General features: G+C 43.8%; 1 protein-coding gene across 1 annotated transcript in view; it reads right to left on the reverse strand.

The window, feature by feature from the left end:
- Window positions 1–21,271, reverse strand: part of LOC115138903 (rho guanine nucleotide exchange factor 10-like protein) — a 154,630-nt gene that overhangs the window by 113,186 nt on the left and 20,173 nt on the right. Inside the window, 7 exon segments of the mRNA XM_065000670.1 lie at window positions 7,742–7,857; window positions 12,030–12,196; window positions 12,967–13,112; window positions 17,305–17,475; window positions 18,224–18,316; window positions 19,669–19,785; window positions 20,790–20,969. Coding sequence (XP_064856742.1) covers window positions 7,742–7,857; window positions 12,030–12,196; window positions 12,967–13,112; window positions 17,305–17,475; window positions 18,224–18,316; window positions 19,669–19,785; window positions 20,790–20,969 — 990 coding nt within the window.

A 21,271-nucleotide genomic window follows, 5' to 3' on the forward strand; every position in this document is an offset into this window, starting at 1 on the left:
GGCTGGTGTTATATAGTAAGTAGTGGGCTGGTGTTATATAGTAAATAGTGGGGTGGGCTGGTGTTATATAGTAAGTAGTGGGGTGGGCTGGTGTTATATAGTAAGTAGTGGGGTGGGCTGGTGTTATATAGTAAGTAGTGGGGTGGGCTGGTGTTATATAGTAAATAGTGGGGTGGGCTGGTGTTATATTGCAAGCAGTGGGGTGGGCTGGTGTTATATAGTAAGTAGTGGTGTGGGGTGGTGTTATATAGTAAGTAGTGGGGTGGTGTTATATAGTAAGTAGTGGGCTGGTGTTATATTGCAAGCAGTGGGGTGGGCCGGTGTTACATTGTAAGTAGTGGGGTGGTGTTATATAGTAAGTAGTGGGGAGGGCTGGTGTTATATAGTAAGTAGTGGGGTGGTGTTATATAGTAAATTGTGGGGTGGTGTTATATAGTAAGTAGTGGGCTGGTGTTATATAGTAAGTAGTGGGGTGGGCTGGTGTTATATAGAAAGTAGTGGGGTGGTGTTACATAGTAAGTAGTGGGGTGGGCTGGTGTTATATAGTAAGTACTGGGGTGGTGTTATATAGTAAATAGTGGGGTGGTGTTAAATTATGAGTAGTGGGGTGGAGTGGTGTCATATAGTAAGTAGTGGGCTAGTGTTACAAAGTAAGTAGTGGGGTTGAGTGGTGTTATATAGTAAGTAGTGGGGTGGGCTGGTGTTATATAGTAAGTAGTGGGGTGGGCTGGTGTTATATAGTAAGTAGTGGGGTGGGGTGGTGTTATATAGTAAGTAGTGGGGTGGGCTGGTGTTATATTGCAAGCAGTGGGGTGGGCTGGTGTTATATAGTAAGTAGTGGTGTGGGGTGGTGTTATATAGTAAGTAGTGGGGTGGTGTTATATAGTAAGTAGTGGGCTGGTGTTATATTTCAAGCAGTGGGGTGGGCCGGTGTTACATTGTAAGTAGTGGGGTGGTGTTATATAGTAAGTAGTGGGGAGGGCTGGTGTTATATAGTAAGTAGTGGGGTGGTGTTATATAGTAAATTGTGGGGTGGTGTTATATAGTAAGTAGTGGGCTGGTGTTATATAGTAAGTAGTGGGGTGGGCTGGTGTTATATAGAAAGTAGTGGGGTGGTGTTACATAGTAAGTAGTGGGGTGGGCTGGTGTTATATAGTAAGTACTGGGGTGGTGTTATATAGTAAATAGTGGGGTGGTGTTAAATTATGAGTAGTGAGGTGGAGTGGTGTCATATAGTAAGTAGTGGGCTGGTGTTATATACTAAGTAGTGGGGTGGTGTTATATAGTAAGTAGTGGGTGGGGTGGGGTGGTGTTCTATAGTAAGTAGTTGGCTGGGGTGGTGTTTTATAGTAAGTAGTGGGGTGGGGTTGTGTTATACAGTAAGTAGTGGGGTGATGTTATATAGTAAGTAGTGGGGTGGTGTTACATAGTTAGTAGTGGGGCGGGCTTGTGTTATATATTAAGTAGTTGGGTCGGGGTGGTGTTATATAGTAAGAATTGGGGTGGGCTAGTGTTACATAGTAAGTAGTGGGGTTGGATGGTGTTACATAGTAAGTAGTGGAGTTGAGTGGTGTTATATAGTAAGTTGTGGGCTGGTGTTATATAGTAAGTAGTGGGCTGGTGTTATATAGTAAGAATTGGGGTGGGCTAGTGTTACATAGTAAGTAGTGGGGTTGAGTGGTGTTATATAGTAAGTAGTGGGGAAGGCTGGTGTTATATAGTAAGTAGTGGGGTGGTGTTATATAGTAATTAGTGGAGTTGGCTGGTGTTATATAGTAAGCAGTGGGGTGGGCTGGTGTTACATAGTAAGTAGTGGGGAAGGCTGGTGTTATATAGTAAGTAGTGGGGTGGTGTTATATAGTAAATAGTGGGGTGGTGTTATATAGTAAGTAGTGGGTTGGGGTGGGCTGGTGTTTTATAGTAAGTAGTGGGGTGGTGTTATATATTAAGTAGTGGGGTGGGCTGGTGTTATTTAGTAAATATTGGGGTGGTGTTATATAGTAAATAGTGGGGTGGTGTTATATAGTAAGTAGTGGGGTTGAGTGGTGTTATATAGTAAGTAGTGGGTGGGCTGGTGTTATATAGTAAGTAGTGGGGTGGAGTGGTGTCATATAGTAAGTAGTTGGCTGGTGTTATATAGTAAGTAGTGGGCTGGTGTTATATAGTAAGTAGTGGGCTGGTGTTATATAGTAAGTAGTGGGCTGGTGTTATATAGTAAGTAGTGGGCTGGTGTTATATAGTAAGTAGTGGGGTGGTGTTCTATAGTAAGTAGTTAGCTGGGGTGGTGTTTTTTTAGTAAGTAGTGGGGGGTTGTTGTGTTATTCAGTAAGTAGTTGGTTGATGTTATATAGTAAGTACACCAAGTCACTTGGCTCTGTCATAACCTCACATGGTCTCTCCTATCATTGCTATGCAGACGACACACAATTAATCTTCTCCTTTCCCCCTTCTGATGACCAGGTGGCGAATCGCATCTCTGCATGTCTGGCAGACATATCAGTGTGGATGACGGATCACCACCTCAAGCTGAACCTCGGCAAGACGGAGCTGCTCTTCCTCCCGGGGAAGGACTGCCCATTCCATGATCTCGCCATCACGGTTGACAACTCCATTGTGTCCTCCTCCCAGAGCGCTAAGAACCTTGGCGTGATCCTGGACAACACCCTGTCGTTCTCAACTAACATCAAGGCGGTGGCCCGTTCTTGTAGGTTCATGCTCTACAACATCCGCAGAGTACGACCCTGCCTCACACAGGAAGCAGCGCAGGTCCTAATCCAGGCACTTGTCATCTCCCGTCTGGATTACTGCAACTCGCTGTTGGCTGGGCTCCCTGCCTGTGCCATTAAACCCCTACAACTCATCCAGAACGCCGCAGCCCGTCTGGTGTTCAACCTTCCCAAGTTCTCTCACGTCACCCCGCTCCTCCGCTCTCTCCACTGGCTTCCAGTTGAAGCTCGCATCCGCTACAAGACCATGGTGCTTGCCTACGGAGCTGTGAGGGGAACGGCACCTCAGTACCTCCAGGCTCTGATCAGGCCCTACACCCAAACAAGGGCACTGCGTTCATCCACCTCTGGCCTGCTCGCCTCCCTACCACTGAGGAAGTACAGTTCCCGCGCAGCCCAGTCAAAACTGTTCGCTGCTCTGGCCCCCCAATGGTGGAACAAACTCCCTCACGACGCCAGGACAGCGGAGTCAATCACCACCTTCCGGAGACACCTGAAACCCCACCTCTTTCAGGAATACCTAGGATAGGATAAAGTAATCCTTCTCACCCCCTTAAAAGATTTAGATGCACTATTGTAAAGTGGCTGTTCCACTGGATGTCTTAAGGTGAACGCACCAATTTGTAAGTCGCTCTGGATAAGAGCGTCTGCTAAATGACTTAAATGTAAATGTAAATGTAAGTACTGGCGTGGTGTTACATAGTTAGTAGTGGGGCGGGCTAGTGTTACATAGTAAGTAGTGGGGTTGAGTGGTGTTATATAGTAAGTAGTGGGGAGGGCTGGTGTTATATAGTAAGTAGTGGGGTGGTATTATATAGTAAGTAGTGGAGTGGGCTGGTGTTATATTGTAAGTAGTGGAGTGGGCTGGTGTTATATAGTAAGTAGTGGGATAGGCTGGTGTTATATAGTAAGTAGTGGGGTGGTATTATATAGTAAGTAGTGGAGTGGGCTGGTGTTATATAGTAAGTAGTGGTGTGGGCTGGTGTTATATAGTACGTAGTGGGGTGGGCTGGTGTTATATAGTAAGTAGTGGTGTGGGCTGGTGTTATATAGTAAGTAGTGGTGTGGGCTGGTGTTATATAGTACGTAGTGGGGTGGGCTGGTGTTATATAGTAAGTAGTGGTGTGGGGTGGTGTTATATAGTAAGTAGTGGGGTGGGCTGGTGTTATATAGTAAGTAGTGGTGTGGGGTGGTGTTATATAGTAAGTAGTGGGGTGGGCTGGTGTTATATAGTAAGTAGTGGTGTGGGGTGGTGTTATATAGTAAGTAGTGGGATGGGGTGGTGTTATATAGTAAGTAGTGGGGTGGTGTTATATAGTAAGTAGTGGTGTGGGGTGGTGTTATATAGTAAGTAGTGGGGTGGGGTGGTGTTATATAGTAAGTAGTGGTGTGGGGTGGTGTTATATAGTAAGTAGTGGGGTGGGCTGGTGTTATATAGTAAGTAGTGGTGTGGGCTGGTGTTATATAGTAAGTAGTGGGGTGGGCTGGTGTTATATAGTAAGTAGTGGGGTGGGCTGGTGTTATATAGTAAGTAGTGGGGTGGTGTTATATAGTAAGTAGTGGGGTGGGCTGGTGTTATATAGTAAGTAGTGGGGTGGTGTTATATAGTAAATAGTGGGGTGGTGTTATATGGTAAGTAGTGGGCTGGTGTTATATAGTAAGTAGTGGGCTGGTGTTATACAGTAAGTCGTGGTGTGGGCTGGATAAAGTAATCCTTCTCACCCCCCTTAAAAGATTTAGATGCACTATTGTAAAGTGGCTGTTCCACTGGATGTCTTAATTAAGGTGAACGCACCAATTTGTAAGTCGCTCTGGATAAGAGCGTCTGCTAAATGACTTAAATGTAAATGTAAATGTAAGTACTGGCGTGGTGTTACATAGTTAGTAGTGGGGCGGGCTAGTGTTACATAGTAAGTAGTGGGGTTGAGTGGTGTTATATAGTAAGTAGTGGGGAGGGCTGGTGTTATATAGTAAGTAGTGGGGTGGTATTATATAGTAAGTAGTGGAGTGGGCTGGTGTTATATTGTAAGTAGTGGAGTGGGCTGGTGTTATATAGTAAGTAGTGGGATAGGCTGGTGTTATATAGTAAGTAGTGGGGTGGTATTATATAGTAAGTAGTGGAGTGGGCTGGTGTTATATAGTAAGTAGTGGTGTGGGCTGGTGTTATATAGTACGTAGTGGGGTGGGCTGGTGTTATATAGTAAGTAGTGGTGTGGGCTGGTGTTATATAGTAAGTAGTGGTGTGGGCTGGTGTTATATAGTACGTAGTGGGGTGGGCTGGTGTTATATAGTAAGTAGTGGTGTGGGGTGGTGTTATATAGTAAGTAGTGGGGTGGGCTGGTGTTATATAGTAAGTAGTGGTGTGGGGTGGTGTTATATAGTAAGTAGTGGTGTGGGCTGGTGTTATATAGTAAGTAGTGGGGTGGGGTGGTGTTATATAGTAAGTAGTGGTGTGGGGTGGTGTTATATAGTAAGTAGTGGGATGGGGTGGTGTTATATAGTAAGTAGTGGGGTGGTGTTATATAGTAAGTAGTGGTGTGGGGTGGTGTTATATAGTAAGTAGTGGGGTGGGGTGGTGTTATATAGTAAGTAGTGGTGTGGGGTGGTGTTATATAGTAAGTAGTGCGGTGGGCTGGTGTTATATAGTAAGTAGTGGTGTGGGCTGGTGTTATATAGTAAGTAGTGGGGTGGGCTGGTGTTATATAGTAAGTAGTGGGGTGGGCTGGTGTTATATAGTAAGTAGTGGGGTGGTGTTATATAGTAAGTAGTGGGGTGGGCTGGTGTTATATAGTAAGTAGTGGGGTGGTGTTATATAGTAAATAGTGGGGTGGTGTTATATGGTAAGTAGTGGGCTGGTGTTATATAGTAAGTAGTGGGCTGGTGTTATACAGTAAGTCGTGGTGTGGGCTGGATAAAGTAATCCTTCTCACCCCCTTAAAAGATTTAGATGCACTATTGTAAAGTGGCTGTTCCACTGGATGTCTTATTAAGGTGAACGCACCAATTTGTAAGTCGCTCTGGATAAGAGCGTCTGCTAAATGACTTAAATGTAAATGTAAATGTAAGTACTGGCGTGGTGTTACATAGTTAGTAGTGGGGCGGGCTAGTGTTACATAGTAAGTAGTGGGGTTGAGTGGTGTTATATAGTAAGTAGTGGGGAGGGCTGGTGTTATATAGTAAGTAGTGGGGTGGTATTATATAGTAAGTAGTGGAGTGGGCTGGTGTTATATTGTAAGTAGTGGAGTGGGCTGGTGTTATATAGTAAGTAGTGGGATAGGCTGGTGTTATATAGTAAGTAGTGGGGTGGTATTATATAGTAAGTAGTGGAGTGGGCTGGTGTTATATAGTAAGTAGTGGTGTGGGCTGGTGTTATATAGTACGTAGTGGGGTGGGCTGGTGTTATATAGTAAGTAGTGGTGTGGGCTGGTGTTATATAGTAAGTAGTGGTGTGGGCTGGTGTTATATAGTACGTAGTGGGGTGGGCTGGTGTTATATAGTAAGTAGTGGTGTGGGGTGGTGTTATATAGTAAGTAGTGGGGTGGGCTGGTGTTATATAGTAAGTAGTGGTGTGGGGTGGTGTTATATAGTAAGTAGTGGGGTGGGCTGGTGTTATATAGTAAGTAGTGGGGTGGGGTGGTGTTATATAGTAAGTAGTGGTGTGGGGTGGTGTTATATAGTAAGTAGTGGGATGGGGTGGTGTTATATAGTAAGTAGTGGGGTGGTGTTATATAGTAAGTAGTGGTGTGGGGTGGTGTTATATAGTAAGTAGTGGGGTGAGGTGGTGTTATATAGTAAGTAGTGGTGTGGGGTGGTGTTATATAGTAAGTAGTGGGGTGGGCTGGTGTTATATAGTAAGTAGTGGTGTGGGCTGGTGTTATATAGTAAGTAGTGGGGTGGGCTGGTGTTATATAGTAAGTAGTGGGGTGGGCTGGTGTTATATAGTAAGTAGTGGGGTGGTGTTATATAGTAAGTAGTGGGGTGGGCTGGTGTTATATAGTAAGTAGTGGGGTGGTGTTATATAGTAAATAGTGGGGTGGTGTTATATGGTAAGTAGTGGGCTGGTGTTATATAGTAAGTAGTGGGCTGGTGTTATACAGTAAGTCGTGGGGTGGGCTGGATAAAGTAATCCTTCTCACCCCCCCCCCCCTTAAAAGATTTAGATGCACTATTGTAAAGTGGCTGTTCCACTGGATGTCATAAGGTGAATGCACCAATTTGTAAGTCGCTCTGGATAAGAGCGTCTGCTAAATGACTTAAATGTAAATGTTAAATGGCTGGTGTTATATAGTAAGTAGTGGGGTGGTGTTATATAGTAAATAGTGGGGTGGTGTTATATGGTAAGTAGTGGGCTGGTGTTATATATTAAGTAGTGGGGCGGAGTAGTGTTATATAGTAAGTAGTGGGGTGGGCTGGTGTTATATAGTAAGTAGTGGGATGGATTGGTGTTATATAGTAAGTAGTGGGATGGATTGGTGTTATATAGTAAGTAGTGGGCTGGTGTTATATAGTAAGTAGTGGGGTGGTGTTATATAGTAAGTAGTGGGGTGGTGTTATATAGTAAGTAGTGGGCTGGTGTTATATAGTAAGTAGTGGGGTGGTGTTATATAGTAAGTAGTGGGCTGGTGTTATATATTAAGTAGTGGGGCGGTGTTATATAGTAAGTAGTGGGCTGGTGTTATATAGTAAGTAGTGGGATGGTGTTATATAGTAAGTAGTGGGCTGGTGTTATATAGTAAGTAGTGGGGTGGTGTTATATAGTAAGTAGTGGGCTGGTGTTATATATTAAGTAGTGGGGCGGGGTGATGTTATATAGTAAGTAGTGGGGTGGTGTTATATAGTAAGTAGTGGGATGGATTGGTGTTATATAGTAAGTAGTGGATTGGTGTTATATAGTAAGTAGTGGGTTGGTGTTACATAGTAAGTAGTGGGGTGGTGTTACATAGTAAGTAGTGGGGTGGTGTTACATAGTAAGTAGTGGGCTGGTGTTACATAGTAAGTAGTGGGCTGGGGTGTACCTGGTATGTCCCCTGTAGTGTTCCCACCAGTAGTGTGACCTCCTCCACCACAGACAGGTCGTGCTGCAGGTCCTGGAGTTCCTGGTAAAACCGTGGAGGACCCAGGATCACTTTCTCTGTAGTCAACACACAACACAGCCTGTCACACTACAGTGCACACATCAACAGGTTACACACAACACAGCCTGTCACACTACAGTGCACACATCAACAGGTTACACACAACACAGCCTGTCACACTACAGTACACACATCAACAGGTTACACACAACACAGCCTGTCACACTACAGTGCACACATCAACAGGTTACACCAGTTAATATGTCACACACATCAATGTTTGTCTCCTAAAGACATCATGAAACATCTCAAGGTCAAACAACAATCCCCAAATGGAACTGCATTTTGAGACTTTCCTGGACTACAATAACTAGTGGAAGTGATAAAGAAAACTTGCACTTGTTGAAACTCTGGTTCCACTGAGAAAGGAGTTCAATGTGTGATGGATCGATCACCACCGTTATTTGTTGAGCAGTCTGAATGAAGTCGGGAGTCTGAATGTATAACTAAAAAGCAGATAGAGAGAGGCCATTTGGAGCTATATGATGCCCTTTTCCCAAACAAAAGGAATGCAGGTGTCTCATTAGACGTGAGATTCACCAATCGATTTTGAAGCACACTCTTTAAAGTCTACCTCTCCAACCTCAGGGAATCAATAGCTCTACCTCTCACTGCCAGCCTCCCTAATGCCCTGGTCCACATCTCTACACAAGGCTCCAGGAGCACAACACAATTCAATGTTGCAGCAAGATGTAGCTGTAGCGTTGTCCTGTGCTGTCATCACAACCACATAATCAAGTAGCAGTCCGGCTTGGCACAAGGCAGGTAACTGAAGCATGGCCCTTTGTGGGAATCTAGTGGCTGTGTGAAGCCAGGGGGTGGCTGTGTGGATGTATCGACAAATAGTCAGAGAGTGGAGAGAGGCAGTTATTGTTCTCTTAAGAGAGCCTTTGTAACCTTTAAGCCTTTAGTGCAGAGGAGGCTGGGCTCATTGGAGGACGGGCTCATTGTAATGGATGGAATGGAATAAATGGAACTGTATCAAACGCGTTGAACTACGTTGAACTCCTCTCCATTTATTCCATTCCAGCCATTACAATGAGCCCATCCTCCTGTAACTACTCCCACCAGCCTTCACTGATTTAATGGGATCTCTCACACAGACGGGCACAGACATCTGACATCTGTGAGACACGATCAATAGCAGACACATCTGAATATAAAGAGGTGTGCCTGCCGTGAGTCTCTGTAAACAATGGCTTCCCTGTAGCTGTGGGGCTTTGGGATTCGCTGGCACACAGGTCCGCTGTGTCCCCGCCTGCCTAGAGTTGGCCCCAGCCCCAGAGGTGAATGTGCTGAGTTGTAATCCAGCGTAATCCCGTTGGTGTGGCGGGATTGGTTTTCACACTCAGACACGGTCATTCACACTGGCACGAAGCAGCAAGGCAGGGCTGAGCCCACAGGGGCCCCTGCCCTTCCTCCCAGAGGCAGCCGCTTCATGTAACAACAGCCAGCAGGAATCTTCATCCTCAGCATATAGTCCAGCTGGTGCTGCATCCAGCTCTGGGAACTAACCTGAGGGAATTTACAGCAGCCACTGCTTCCAAATCCCCAATATATCAAATCTGGATCAAAGCCATAGACTAATCCCCATCGAAACCTGGACACCAGCTCACTGCATGTAGATGAAGCATAGATTCAGTGTAGCATTGCTTTGCATCGCAGTCTGGTGTCAGTATCAGTATAAAAAAAAAAACTCTGTAATGGTGGCAGGGAGAAGGTAAGCCTGTGTGTGGGTACATGGGGGTGGCACAAGACCAGACAGTTGGGATACAAAACAGTTGCCCACCTGTGTCTCTGCACAATGGAGGGACAGAGAGAGAGAGAGAGAGAGAGAGAGAGAGAGAGAGAGAGAGAGAGTTGAGAGATCCCTGTAGTTCCCAGAAGGCCAGCCTTCTCCATCAATAAGGAAGGCCATCAGGGCCTGCAGGAGATGAAAAATGAGCCCGTTTCTCGCCAAGCTGTGGGATTTAGGCCGGAACCCCCCCCCCCCCCTCCCCCCACAGGGGACGGGGAACTATAAATAGACGTGGCAGGGGCAGGCTGGGGAACAATAGATGCACAGAGGAAGATGCACAGCAGATGCACAGAGGAAGATACCTGGAAAGGCATGATTTAGGGGATGGCTTGCATTGGGCCCATGCTAAATTCTAAAATGAACCATCCTGATAATCAAAAGTCAGGAGAGAGAGAGAGATATAGAGAGAGATATAGAGAGAGATATAGAGAGCGAAAGAGTTAGCAAAAAGCGAGCGAAAGAGAGAGAATCTGAAGTCAAATGTCTACTGATGATCTGGTACTTCTGTCCCCAACCAAGGAAGGCCTACAGCAGCACCTAGATCTTCTGCACAGATTCTGTCAGACCTGGGCCCTGACAGCAAATCTCAGTAAGACAAAAATAATGGTGTTCCAAAAAAGGTCCAGTTGCCAGGACCACAAATAAAAATTCCATCTAGACACCGTTGCCCTAGAGCACACAAAAACCTATACATACCTCGGCCTAAACATCAGCACCACAGGTAACTTCCACAAAGCTGTGAACGATCTAAGAGACAATGCAAGAAGAGCCTTCTAAAGGAGCATAACATTTGACATACCAATTCAGATCTGAGTAGAAATATTTGAATCAGTTATAGAACACATTGCCCTTTATGGTTGTGAGGTCTGGCGTCCGCTCACCAACCAATAATTCACAAGATGGGACAAACACCAAATAATTCATGCAGAGCAGAATAAGCCCGATTCCCACTAATGATCAAAATCCAGAAAAGAGCTGTTAAATTCTACAACCACCTAAAAGGAAGCGATTCCCAAACCTTCCATAACAAAGCAATCACCTACAGAGAAATGACCCCGGAGAAGAGTCCTCTAAGCAAGCTGGTCCTGGGGCTCTTTTCACAAACACAAACAGACCTCACAGAGCCCCAGGACAGCAACACAATTAGACCCTACCAATGTATGACCATATTAGAAACACATATTTCTCTCAGATTACACAGACCCACAAAGAATTAGAAAATCAAATCCAATTATGATAAACTCCCATATCTACTGGGTGAAATACCACAGTGTGCAATCACAGCAGCAAGATTTGTGATCTGTTGCTACAAGAAAAGGGCAACCACTGAAGAACAAACACTGCATTTTAAATACAACCCGTACTTATGTTTATTTATTTAACTTTTTTTACTTTAACTATTTGCACATCGTTACAACACTGTATATAGACATCATATGACATTTGAAATGTCTTTATTCTTTTGGATTGCAATATTTACTGTTCACTTTTTTATTGTTTATTTCACTTTTATTTATCCATTTCACTTGCTTTGGCAATGTAAACATATGTTTCCCATGCCAATAAAGCCCCTTGAATTGAAATTGAATTGAGAGAGAGCGAGAGACAGAGAGAGAGAGAGAGAGAGAGAGAGAGGAGAGAGCGAGAGAAGGAGGTGATGGACCCTTTAATGTCAACTTAAATCATCCCACAGTGTTGCAGTAAACTTTTAAGACTTTAAGGCTTAATCTTCAGAGAATCTAAACCTAATCTTGGCATCCATGTTAAACTGTTGCTGTTCACTGAGCGTGACATGGTCAGACGCTGCTGTAAAAGGCGCCATTAATATTTAAAGGCCGTTCCATTACATCATGATAAGGCTTTGTATCTCCTTCCCATAGCACATTTATCAGGGATCTCTCCACCAATCTGTACGCACAACAGAGTTTTGTGAGGGGTGAAAAAAGACCTGTTTCACCATTAGATTCCTATCTAGTGCTGCTGCTTCTCTAATTGGAGCTTGAGAGGAAGGGAATAATCTCTGCAGATTGATGACACCACTCCAGATATGTTTGTGGTCTATCAGAGAGTGAAATGAGACTGTGGAGGGTGCAGCTCTGTTTCCCCACTGTATCTCTCGCAGATAAAAACAGCCCAGGCAAATGGAACCAAGTGACCATCATCGCTATTCTTTTCACAAACACATCCTCAATCAGAGTGACAGCGCTGCGTCACCAGAATTCACTGGGATAGTTCACAGTAGCAGACAGATTAGAGGGCTGTGCTGAGTCAGACCATGCGGCTGAGACTAGGAGTCTGGCCAAATGGTGAGATTAGCTGGACTACAGGGATAGAGAGGAGATGGATGGATGACTCAGTAGGTTTACCAACCTGGGGGACAGGCAATGCCAGGGTGCTTGGCACCGCCATGTTGGAACAGGGTCTCCTGGGAGGCCTCCTGACCCACCTCCACTACCTGGACCTGCAGCAGGGGGGCACTCCACTTCACGGTGTACTTAGGACCAACAGGGACTAGGCTGCTGATATCAAGGGGCCCCCTGGTGGTTGAAAAGAGAAAAGAACAAGCAAACAAGTCAACGTTTCTCCCAGCATCCCTCTCTTCCTAACAGCAGCACTAATCCCAAACCACCAACAGGAGGAGAACTGAGGTATAGCTCCTTATATTGTCACATAAAGAGCTGAGGAGCTGAATTAGAATCGGTCTGATCAGCTGTGTTCACGGCAGAAAGCGGGACCCCCGGCTATGAGCAGAATTAATTTCATATTCATATATTCCTGTAATCACGCATACAATCAACGTTGTGATCACTTTGTCAAGATTCTAGAGGGCAGGCAAAGTCAACTTCGGGGGAATCAAATTGAACGAAACATGGGGTGATAACTACTTTGAAGGCTGAACAAGAGAGCTTTGAGGTATGAACGTCTCAAACAGGAGCTTTGTAAATGGAGGAAAATATTTGCTGTTTACCTTTAGCTCTGAGACGATGTGAACAATGGTGCTGTCATAGAGGATAAATTGTAGAGGGACCAAGAAATATTTTATGTCAGTGATCTAGGACTCCTGTTGCTCTAGTTAAGCTGCCTGCAGTTTGTTTAAAGCTGATAAAGCTCCTGTTTCTCCAGATAGTGCTAGAGAACGCCTATTAGCTATTACTCTTTGCTATGCAGTTTGCCTAAATATATCCCTGTAAAGCTTTGTAGGCTGAGCCTTGTGGTGCTGATGCTGTGGAGCTGGGAAGGTGTTTGTGTATTCAGACTGTAGAGCTGTTTAGCAGAACTCACTCTACTCTACAGAGACACCACTTACTTGACGTTGATGTTGGCACAGATGAGGATATCGTTGAAGAGGAAGACTTTGCGCTCCTTAGACTTCAGGACCTGGCCTCGCTCCCCATACACCGTCTCAATCAGTGTCTCACAAAGCACCAGCGACCCCTGGTCTGAGTTCAGTTGCTAAAGGGGCAGAGCAATCAGGACACTGTCTCAAAAGGCACATCACAAATGGCAAATTCTCCAGGGTTTCAGTTCAATTGCTAAGGAGTACAGCAGGCAGACTAAAGACTGGTTAAGTGAGTGTTTCGTTGGGGATCAGTGTCAGATCAAAGGAGATTTGTCCACAGAACACATTCACATGCTAAGACACACACACAGTGGCGACCTGTCAGTCAGGGCAGGTGTTTTGAGCCCCACCTGTTTTTTTTGTATGTTATTTTGGCATTAATACGTGTCACATATCAGTATACAAACATTGTAAAAAAAAAAAAAAAAGAATGTATAAATGATTGACTTAAAATTAATAATAAAGCAGAATACAAACATTGTCTCTTTTTTTCTTTCTTGAGTAAGGGAGCTCTAAAATGCAGGTGTTTCAGCCTAGCTCAGTGCTTTCTGTGGTGGAGGGGCAGCCAGCAGAAAATATGGAGCGTAGGGGTTGGTAATGTTCTCTGGTTGCACCGTGATTGGCTCAGTGTTCTGTCACACATGGGGACACTACGTCATTCCAAAATTTAAAGGTAGAGCTCCAAAATTCTAGCCACTTGGGTGCTGCCATAGAGTTACGTTAGCAATGCCCATCCAAGAAGGCTCAGTCATTGGTCACAGATACAATTACATCATATCACGGTATATCTACAGTAGCTTTGGACTGATCATGTCAACATCATACTTTCAAAATCTTAGCAAGCTAGCAGTCATCATCATGAATCAAGTCGACAATCTATCGGCAAATCCTTTTCAACCCTTGTCATATGAAGTGTAGTGTCTTAACACTTAGTACTTATTTATGTAATAAGAAAGACTCGGAATACAAGCAATTGTCAACTGGAGCTTCACATTTACTCAAACTAGTTAGTACCAGAATAACATAGAACAATACTGCGCATGACCAAGGGTGCTCCATCCTTAAAGGGGACATCAGTAATTAACAGAACATAACATGAAGATAAAACAATTCAGAGAAATTATAGATAAAACGAATCGGTTCTCAATGGACATAAACATTAAACAACAAGTTGGAAATCCCAAATTCAACAATGAGTGGTTTGGAAAGAATCAGTGGTTAACTGCAAGCAAGCAATCACTAGCCTGCTATTCAGTGGAGTGGGTGTGTGGTCCCATGTCTGGGTTTAAGGGTCTCTTTTCCAAGCTTAAACGGATAAACAATCCAGCATGACTTCTGCCAAACTCAAAACAACTGGAAACTCGTAACTGGGAAATCTGAAAAAAAACGTGGTCCGACTGGGAAAATAGGTTTTGAACGGTCATCTAACTCGGAATTGCAAGTTGGGAACTCGGGTCTTTCTAGAGCTCCGACCTGAAGATCACTGACTTCATGACTGTTTTTTGTATTCAGAACTTCACCAGCACCATAAATCCAGAGAATGCCAGACTTTGATGACAACATTTTCCCTCGAAGGACCGCCGCGCCACCTTCCTGTTCAAGTGAGCAAGGCCCAACAAGGTGAGTCCAAAAATGTATTGTATGCTGCTGCATAAATTATGTAATATGCCAGGGAGATATGTACTGTATACTGTAGCTAAGAAAGTAATACTAAGTGTATGTTGTGTAGTAAGCTGTTAGTAGTCCATGTGCCTCAATCATTTGGTCCTCTTTTGGCTCATCATTTCACCTACTGTTCTGACTTGGTGGTGCACATGTAGCACCTTTTAGAGAAATGTAGTCCTTGAAAATTGTAAGAGCTTTCATTGTCTGCTTATATGCCCCCTTTATTTATTATGTGGTTCCGACTTAGTGTACAGGGAGAATACTGTAAGAACGGCCCATGTTCTGAATTCTGTCGCTGTACATTTCAGAAGTGCTGAACAAATAGTTATATTGACTACGTCCATCCTAGCGCACTCATTAATGTCTTAATCGAAATTACGGATTGCTTCTTATCGTCCCCTTATGCCATAGTTTGTACATCTCAGATGTCAGTAGAAACCACATTTGTTTAATAAGCAAGTCAGCCATATCAGTGCTGTTTTTTAAAAGGCAGTAAATGAGGCTGAATTACATTTACATTTACATTTAAGTCATTTAGCAGACGCTCTTATCCAGAGCGACTTACAAATTGGTGCTTTCACCTTATGACATCCAGTGGAACAGCCACTTTACAATAGTGCATCTAGGTCTTTTAAGGGGGGGGGGGAGGGGGAGAAGGATTACTTTATCCTATCCTAGGTATTCCTTAAAGAGGTGGGGTTTCAGGTGTCTCCGGAAGGTGGTGATTGACTCCGCTGTCCTGGCGTCGTGAGGGAGTTTGTTCCACCATTGGGGGGCCAGAGCAGCGAACAGTTTTGACTGGGCTGAGCGGGAACTGTACTTCCTCAGTGGTAGGGAGGCGAGCAGGCCAGAGGTGGATGAACGCAGTGCCCTTGTTTGGGTGTAGGGCCTGATCAGAGCCTGGAGGTAGTGAGGTGCCGTTCCCCTCACAGCTCCGTAGGAATGAATGAATGAACTGTTTCACAGACAAGGCTCCTCTGATAGCCAGGTGTAGCAGTGGTAAGGTGTTGGGACTGCTTGTTGGGACACTACTGTTGGGACACTGCTGTTGGGACAGCTTTATGTAGGCCCGAACAGTTTGTTGGCACCGTTGTAGAGCAATTCATGTATTGTTTAGTGTTGTTTTTTTTGCCCCACAAAGATTTACATACATACATCTTTGTATACTGCAGTATGTGAGAACACACAATACATACTTTTCCTAAGGTACATATGGCAAGGGTAATCTAATAGAAAGCATTACTTGGTTCAGTCATTTTTTATGTCCAGCTGAATCAATACAGTCAGTTTTATGTATTCTAAAACAATCTTCTGAAAAAAAAGAGTCATTACAACTACAGTAAAACAAAAGACTGAGTACAAATATGCAGCTCAGATAGCGTCCCATTCTGATGTTTCTGTTTGTTCGATAGAAACACAATTTTTATGAATAATAATAATAATAATCTGTGTTTTGTCCATTTTTCAATGAACAGTGCTCTGCATCCCATCACATCTCACAAAATGGATTGTGATATCTGTGGAGAATCAGTAGCTGTGCTTGGCTTTTGTTCAGATGGCTTGGGAAATGAGTCATTAGTCAAACAGTAGCCTGTCTTCTATGATCACAGAACTACAGCACCCTCCAGAGGCAGAGAGACGTAAATCATGGAAGGGCCCTCTGAAAAGTCCAAAGTGTCAACAGTGTGTGTGCATGTGTGACTGTTTTGTGTGAGTGTGTGTCTGAGATATAGAGTGAAACGGAAACCTCAGCCTGTTCCCACTCACAGTGTTATCTCCCATATTCCACTGACTTAGATACTTAGTATATTACTTAGTGACAAATAATTAATATTTCATTGGATGGTTATGGGATAATGGAAGAGAACTGCTTCCTATTGAAATTCTGCAGTCTCACCGCAGTAAATTGAATTCTGTGTAGAGCTGACGAGATTGGCCGAATCAGCTCATCTCAGGACTCTGGAAAATTCACCACCATGGACCAATATAAAGAAAGAGAGAGGGAGGCACAGGGGGAGGGAGAGGGAGAAAGGGAGATGATGGCCTCCAGGTGGGGACAAGAAAGGGAGGAAGAGGGAGAAAGTGAGCAAGAGAAAGAGAGGGAGGGGGAAGAAAAGAATAGCAGAAGGAAAGGAGGGGGGAATGATAGGGAAAAGGACAAGGAGAAATGGGGAGATATAGCTTCCAATTAAATGTCTCATTTACCCCTTAATTCCTCTTATTCAAAAATGCATTTGTTCAGATTTGCAGCGTCTGGACTGTAATTCCAGTGTGGTAATGGAGAAGAAACGCCCCTGCTGTGGTGTTTAGACACTGTTCAGGGGCCATAATGGACATAATATCTGGGCAATGATTTTTCTGAATAAAAATACTTTCCTAGACTAATGTTTGGGAATGTAATGTAAGTGATGGCTATATGTGCTAATGCATAGGTGGTTGGCTCATGCTGATAACACAGAGGAGGTAGATGAAGGGCTCTGGGGTTGAGCCACACGGTAAGCAGGTTGATTACTCTGTGTGCGTGCGTGTGTATGTGTCAGTGTCTATGTGTCGGTTTGTGTGTGTCGGTGTGCGCTTGTGTCGGGGGCTGCGTGTGCGTGTATGTGCTTGCGTACATGTGTATTGCAGTGTTTCTGTCACCTTGCTGAGCGAGCGGTCGCTGACACTGCGTGCTAGCTGCTGAGTCTCAGCTATTTGGTCGGACACACGCTTCTGTTCGTTCAGCTTCTCAGCCAACATTTCTAGTTCAGTCAGAGCCAGCTGCAGAGGCAGGCAGTCTACGTGACCCTTAGGTGTGTTCTTCAGCATGTCCTGACAGAGAAACAGTGAAGAGAGAAACAAACACTAAATAAAGTGAAGAGGTGTTGGTTTGTGTGTAAGCGTGTGTACGCATTGTTTACGTGTTTTTACTGCCCAGAGCCTTATAGGCACATTGTTCTCATTTTCATATTTATTTTTAAAAAATCCAAATATTTATTGAGTTTCATCCCAGATCTATGTGTGTGTCTGGCTTACCTGCAACTGTGTGTGCTTGTGGACCTGCATAAATAAGGCCTTATATTCTGTGTGTGAGTCCCAAAAGAGTTTCAGTGCTTTGAGTTTAGTTCCATGTGTAATATATGATTTAACACAGACACTCCCTCTATAGGGTGCTGAGTTTAAGGCAAGAGGAAAATGCCTCATTTACATTCATAACTTATCTTTTGAAGTCATGGATAATCAACCCCTACTTATGGATAGAATGAGGTACTGCAGTTCCAGTACGCAAAATCGTTCCACACACAATGTTGAGACAGGAAAAGTAAAGGAAGACAAAGAAGCCTACTGCATGAAAAGCTTATAGGGTTAGACTAGATAGGTAGAACCATGCATGGTGTTATACCGTATCTCATGTATTTAGCAGTTTTCAATGGCTCAATGTATCATCGCATGTGTCAATCTCTTGATCAGGTCCATAAAACACTGTGTGGTGTTAATCTCAGATTGTTTACCTGCTCGTTTTCTCATGTGACATTATCTTGTCAATGTTAGCAGTGAAGGTGCTGGTAACGACACATACCTGCAGTAATAGGATGAACTGGGGAAAGCGTTGGATGGGCTTCACCATGAGGCCGTACAGGGTGATCCGGTCAACACTGGACGCCTGTTTCATCTACACAACACAGGATAAGACGCTTTAGATAAACAGCATACCATAGTAAAGTCAGGAGATAAGAAAAAACACAGAAAGAAAGACCCCTCTAGGCACCTCTTATTCAGAGGACAAGATATGGAGAGTGCATGAGTGTGGGAGTAGGAGTGGGTTTAGGTTAGTAAGGTGTGGAGAAACAGAATCTGGTGGATGTGCTGGTCATTAGAGATTTGGGGAGTGGATGTGTTCACATGCCACCTCTATTTCCGATTGGCACAAGCACTGTTCATGAAACAAACTGTTCACACCCCACATGTTGGTGGAGAGAAAATGTTGCAGTTTTAAAGCTTATTTCCTGCAATTGTACACATTTTGTCATGGGGTGCAGAATTGTTTTTGCAGTTTTAAAGGGACCTTTCTTGCAATTCTATACATTTTGCAATGTCTAATGTGTATTCATGTGAAATTTGAGCAACTTGAACATTACTACAAAATGTTGAAATTGCATCTTGTCTATTCTACTATTACAACTTTCAAGAGTAAGTTGAAGCCGGACTGAGTTCCTTAAATATACTGTATGTTTTATACTTTTTTGGTGTGGGGGCGGGGAGAGTTGTGAGAGTTGCTAATTGGTGCAATATAAATATTCTCTATGATTAGTGCAGTGTATTGCAACAAGTAAGCACAAGCAGGCCAGCTTGAAAATATTTGAATAAAGCAAGTACACTTTTATGTAGTTGCTGTCCGCAACCCGCGGAAATCTAATTAGCATAATAAAAAAATCCCATAAAAATCCCTCTATGGAAAGAGGCTCTACAACCTCCACAAGTATCAGGAGACTGGTCTGAAGTCAGTACAGCCGATCTGCCAACTTCTGTCTGTAGCATCTGAACCGGATGTGACCCCTCACACTAATTTGACCCCTCTGTGCAAAAGTGACACTCTGATGAACATTTACATGCTCAGGCGTCACAAGGCTCGTCGGAAGGTCCGTCGGTACCAGTTGAAAACATGTATGGAAGTATATATGGAGTTTGTTTAATGGCAAAAATATGGGGTTAAATACATGTTCAAAAAATATATATATATTTATTATATCTCTCAGATAAAGGAGAGACAATTCAGAACAAACTTCCTTTTGATATGTTTTTGAAACTATCTGTTGTTCCATGTAGTGAATCTGTTATTCAATGTGTTTGTATGGGCTAATAGCAGTAAGGACTATCTGTTATTCAATGACCAGTAGAAACCAGTAGAATTGTAGTATGAGGGCCAAATGAAATAGTAGAAGGAGGTCGACAGTGACCATGGGTTAGAGTGTATTGAAAGAACAATAGAGAAAAAAACAAGGACGGTTCAACTTTGTGACTCACCTTTAAGAATTCCAGGAAGGCTGGTTTGGACATGCATGCCTTTTTTATGAGGGCCATGGCATTGGTGAAGTTATTGACATAGTCGCTGTAAACATCTAGCACCATTGACTTAGAAAACTGTAAAAACATAGAAAGGTGGGGTTATGGGAAACGCAAGAGAAACAATCCTTGCATTTCACATCAGGAATCTGTTGGATTTTTCATGGAACAAGTTAATTCAGGAACTAGTCATGCTTGGTCATTTATTTGTTAAAGCATCTGACAACATTAAGTCCCTTGAAAGTCAGTAGCTCCGCAGCTCATGTAACAATCATATTCATGGAATGGAAGGGAAGAAAAGGGTAGAAAATTGCCATTTAAGTGTGGTATGTAAGACCCTGACCTGTTTACCATCCAGGAGACCAACAAACACCCTTCACAATCCACAATCCTGCTGCGGCGGCACACAGTCATTCGCTCTCATTTGATTAAACACAAAGCAGGCTGCTAACGGCAGCAGTAGCTGGAGAAGCAGTAGCTGGGAAATTAGCCAGTCTCACAGAAATGAACCCTCTCCTTCATCTTCTCTGCAAGCCAGCCACAAACAACACACAGATAGTATGAGACCAACTAATAGCATAAAACATTAACAGCTGGGTAACAAATCCAATGGCAGGTGAAAAAGAGAAATGAATGAGGAGTGTTTAGTCCCAACCCCCAGCCTACAATAAACAAGACCAGAAGGAGGGCAGAATCTTTCTTAGGTAAATAATCAGCAACCCTTATGGATGACCACGTTGCAGAGGGTCACAGCAGCACACTCATACATTAGTCCAATTGTCCTGTGCCAATGCTATAAGCACACATATTCAGAGTGTATTTGCTGCAGAAGAGATATTCATCTCAGCTGTAATGGTCTCCATGTTTGAAGTTAGTGATGTTTGCTCAATTTTAAGTGCAGCTCATTATAACTGTGTCTGTGGAAATTGTCTTCTAATGCCCTATGGGAAAACTGACACACTCTCTCACGCACACACACATACACACACACACACACACGCACACGCACACACGCACACACGCACGCACACACCCACACACGCACACACAACACACAACACACAACACACACACACACTAACCGAGGCCACAAATAGGTCCCCAATCTTCTCACTGCTGTCCCACTCAGCCACACGTGACGCCAGTGCGATCTGGAACATGGAGTGACACTGAGTGATCTCCCGTAGGCGGTAAAATACAGGCTGGATCTTCCGTGGGCTCAGGATGCGTGGGTTCGCCTCCAGCAAGGGGCTCTGGTACTCCTGGGGAAATAGTATACCCAGGTTAACTTGGATTAGGTGTGCTTTACGGTGGAGAACGACATAAAACACACAAGTAGGCCCTGATCATAAAAAGCATGACATCAATAGCAACATCTCTCAACAGATACAACAGCACCATCACGTGCCCCTTGGACCCTTAATGAAAGGTACATTGATGGAATCGTCAGTTAGTAATAATCTTATAAGTAATTGCAATTAGTCAAGATGCTGTAGAGTATCAAACTACTCAACTATGTAAAACGTGTGACTGCAGTGTCTTTTAAGATGAGAGTCATGGCTAA

Source organism: Oncorhynchus nerka, linkage group LG2 (genome assembly GCF_034236695.1).
Source record: "Oncorhynchus nerka isolate Pitt River linkage group LG2, Oner_Uvic_2.0, whole genome shotgun sequence".
Taxonomy (NCBI): domain Eukaryota; kingdom Metazoa; phylum Chordata; class Actinopteri; order Salmoniformes; family Salmonidae; genus Oncorhynchus; species Oncorhynchus nerka.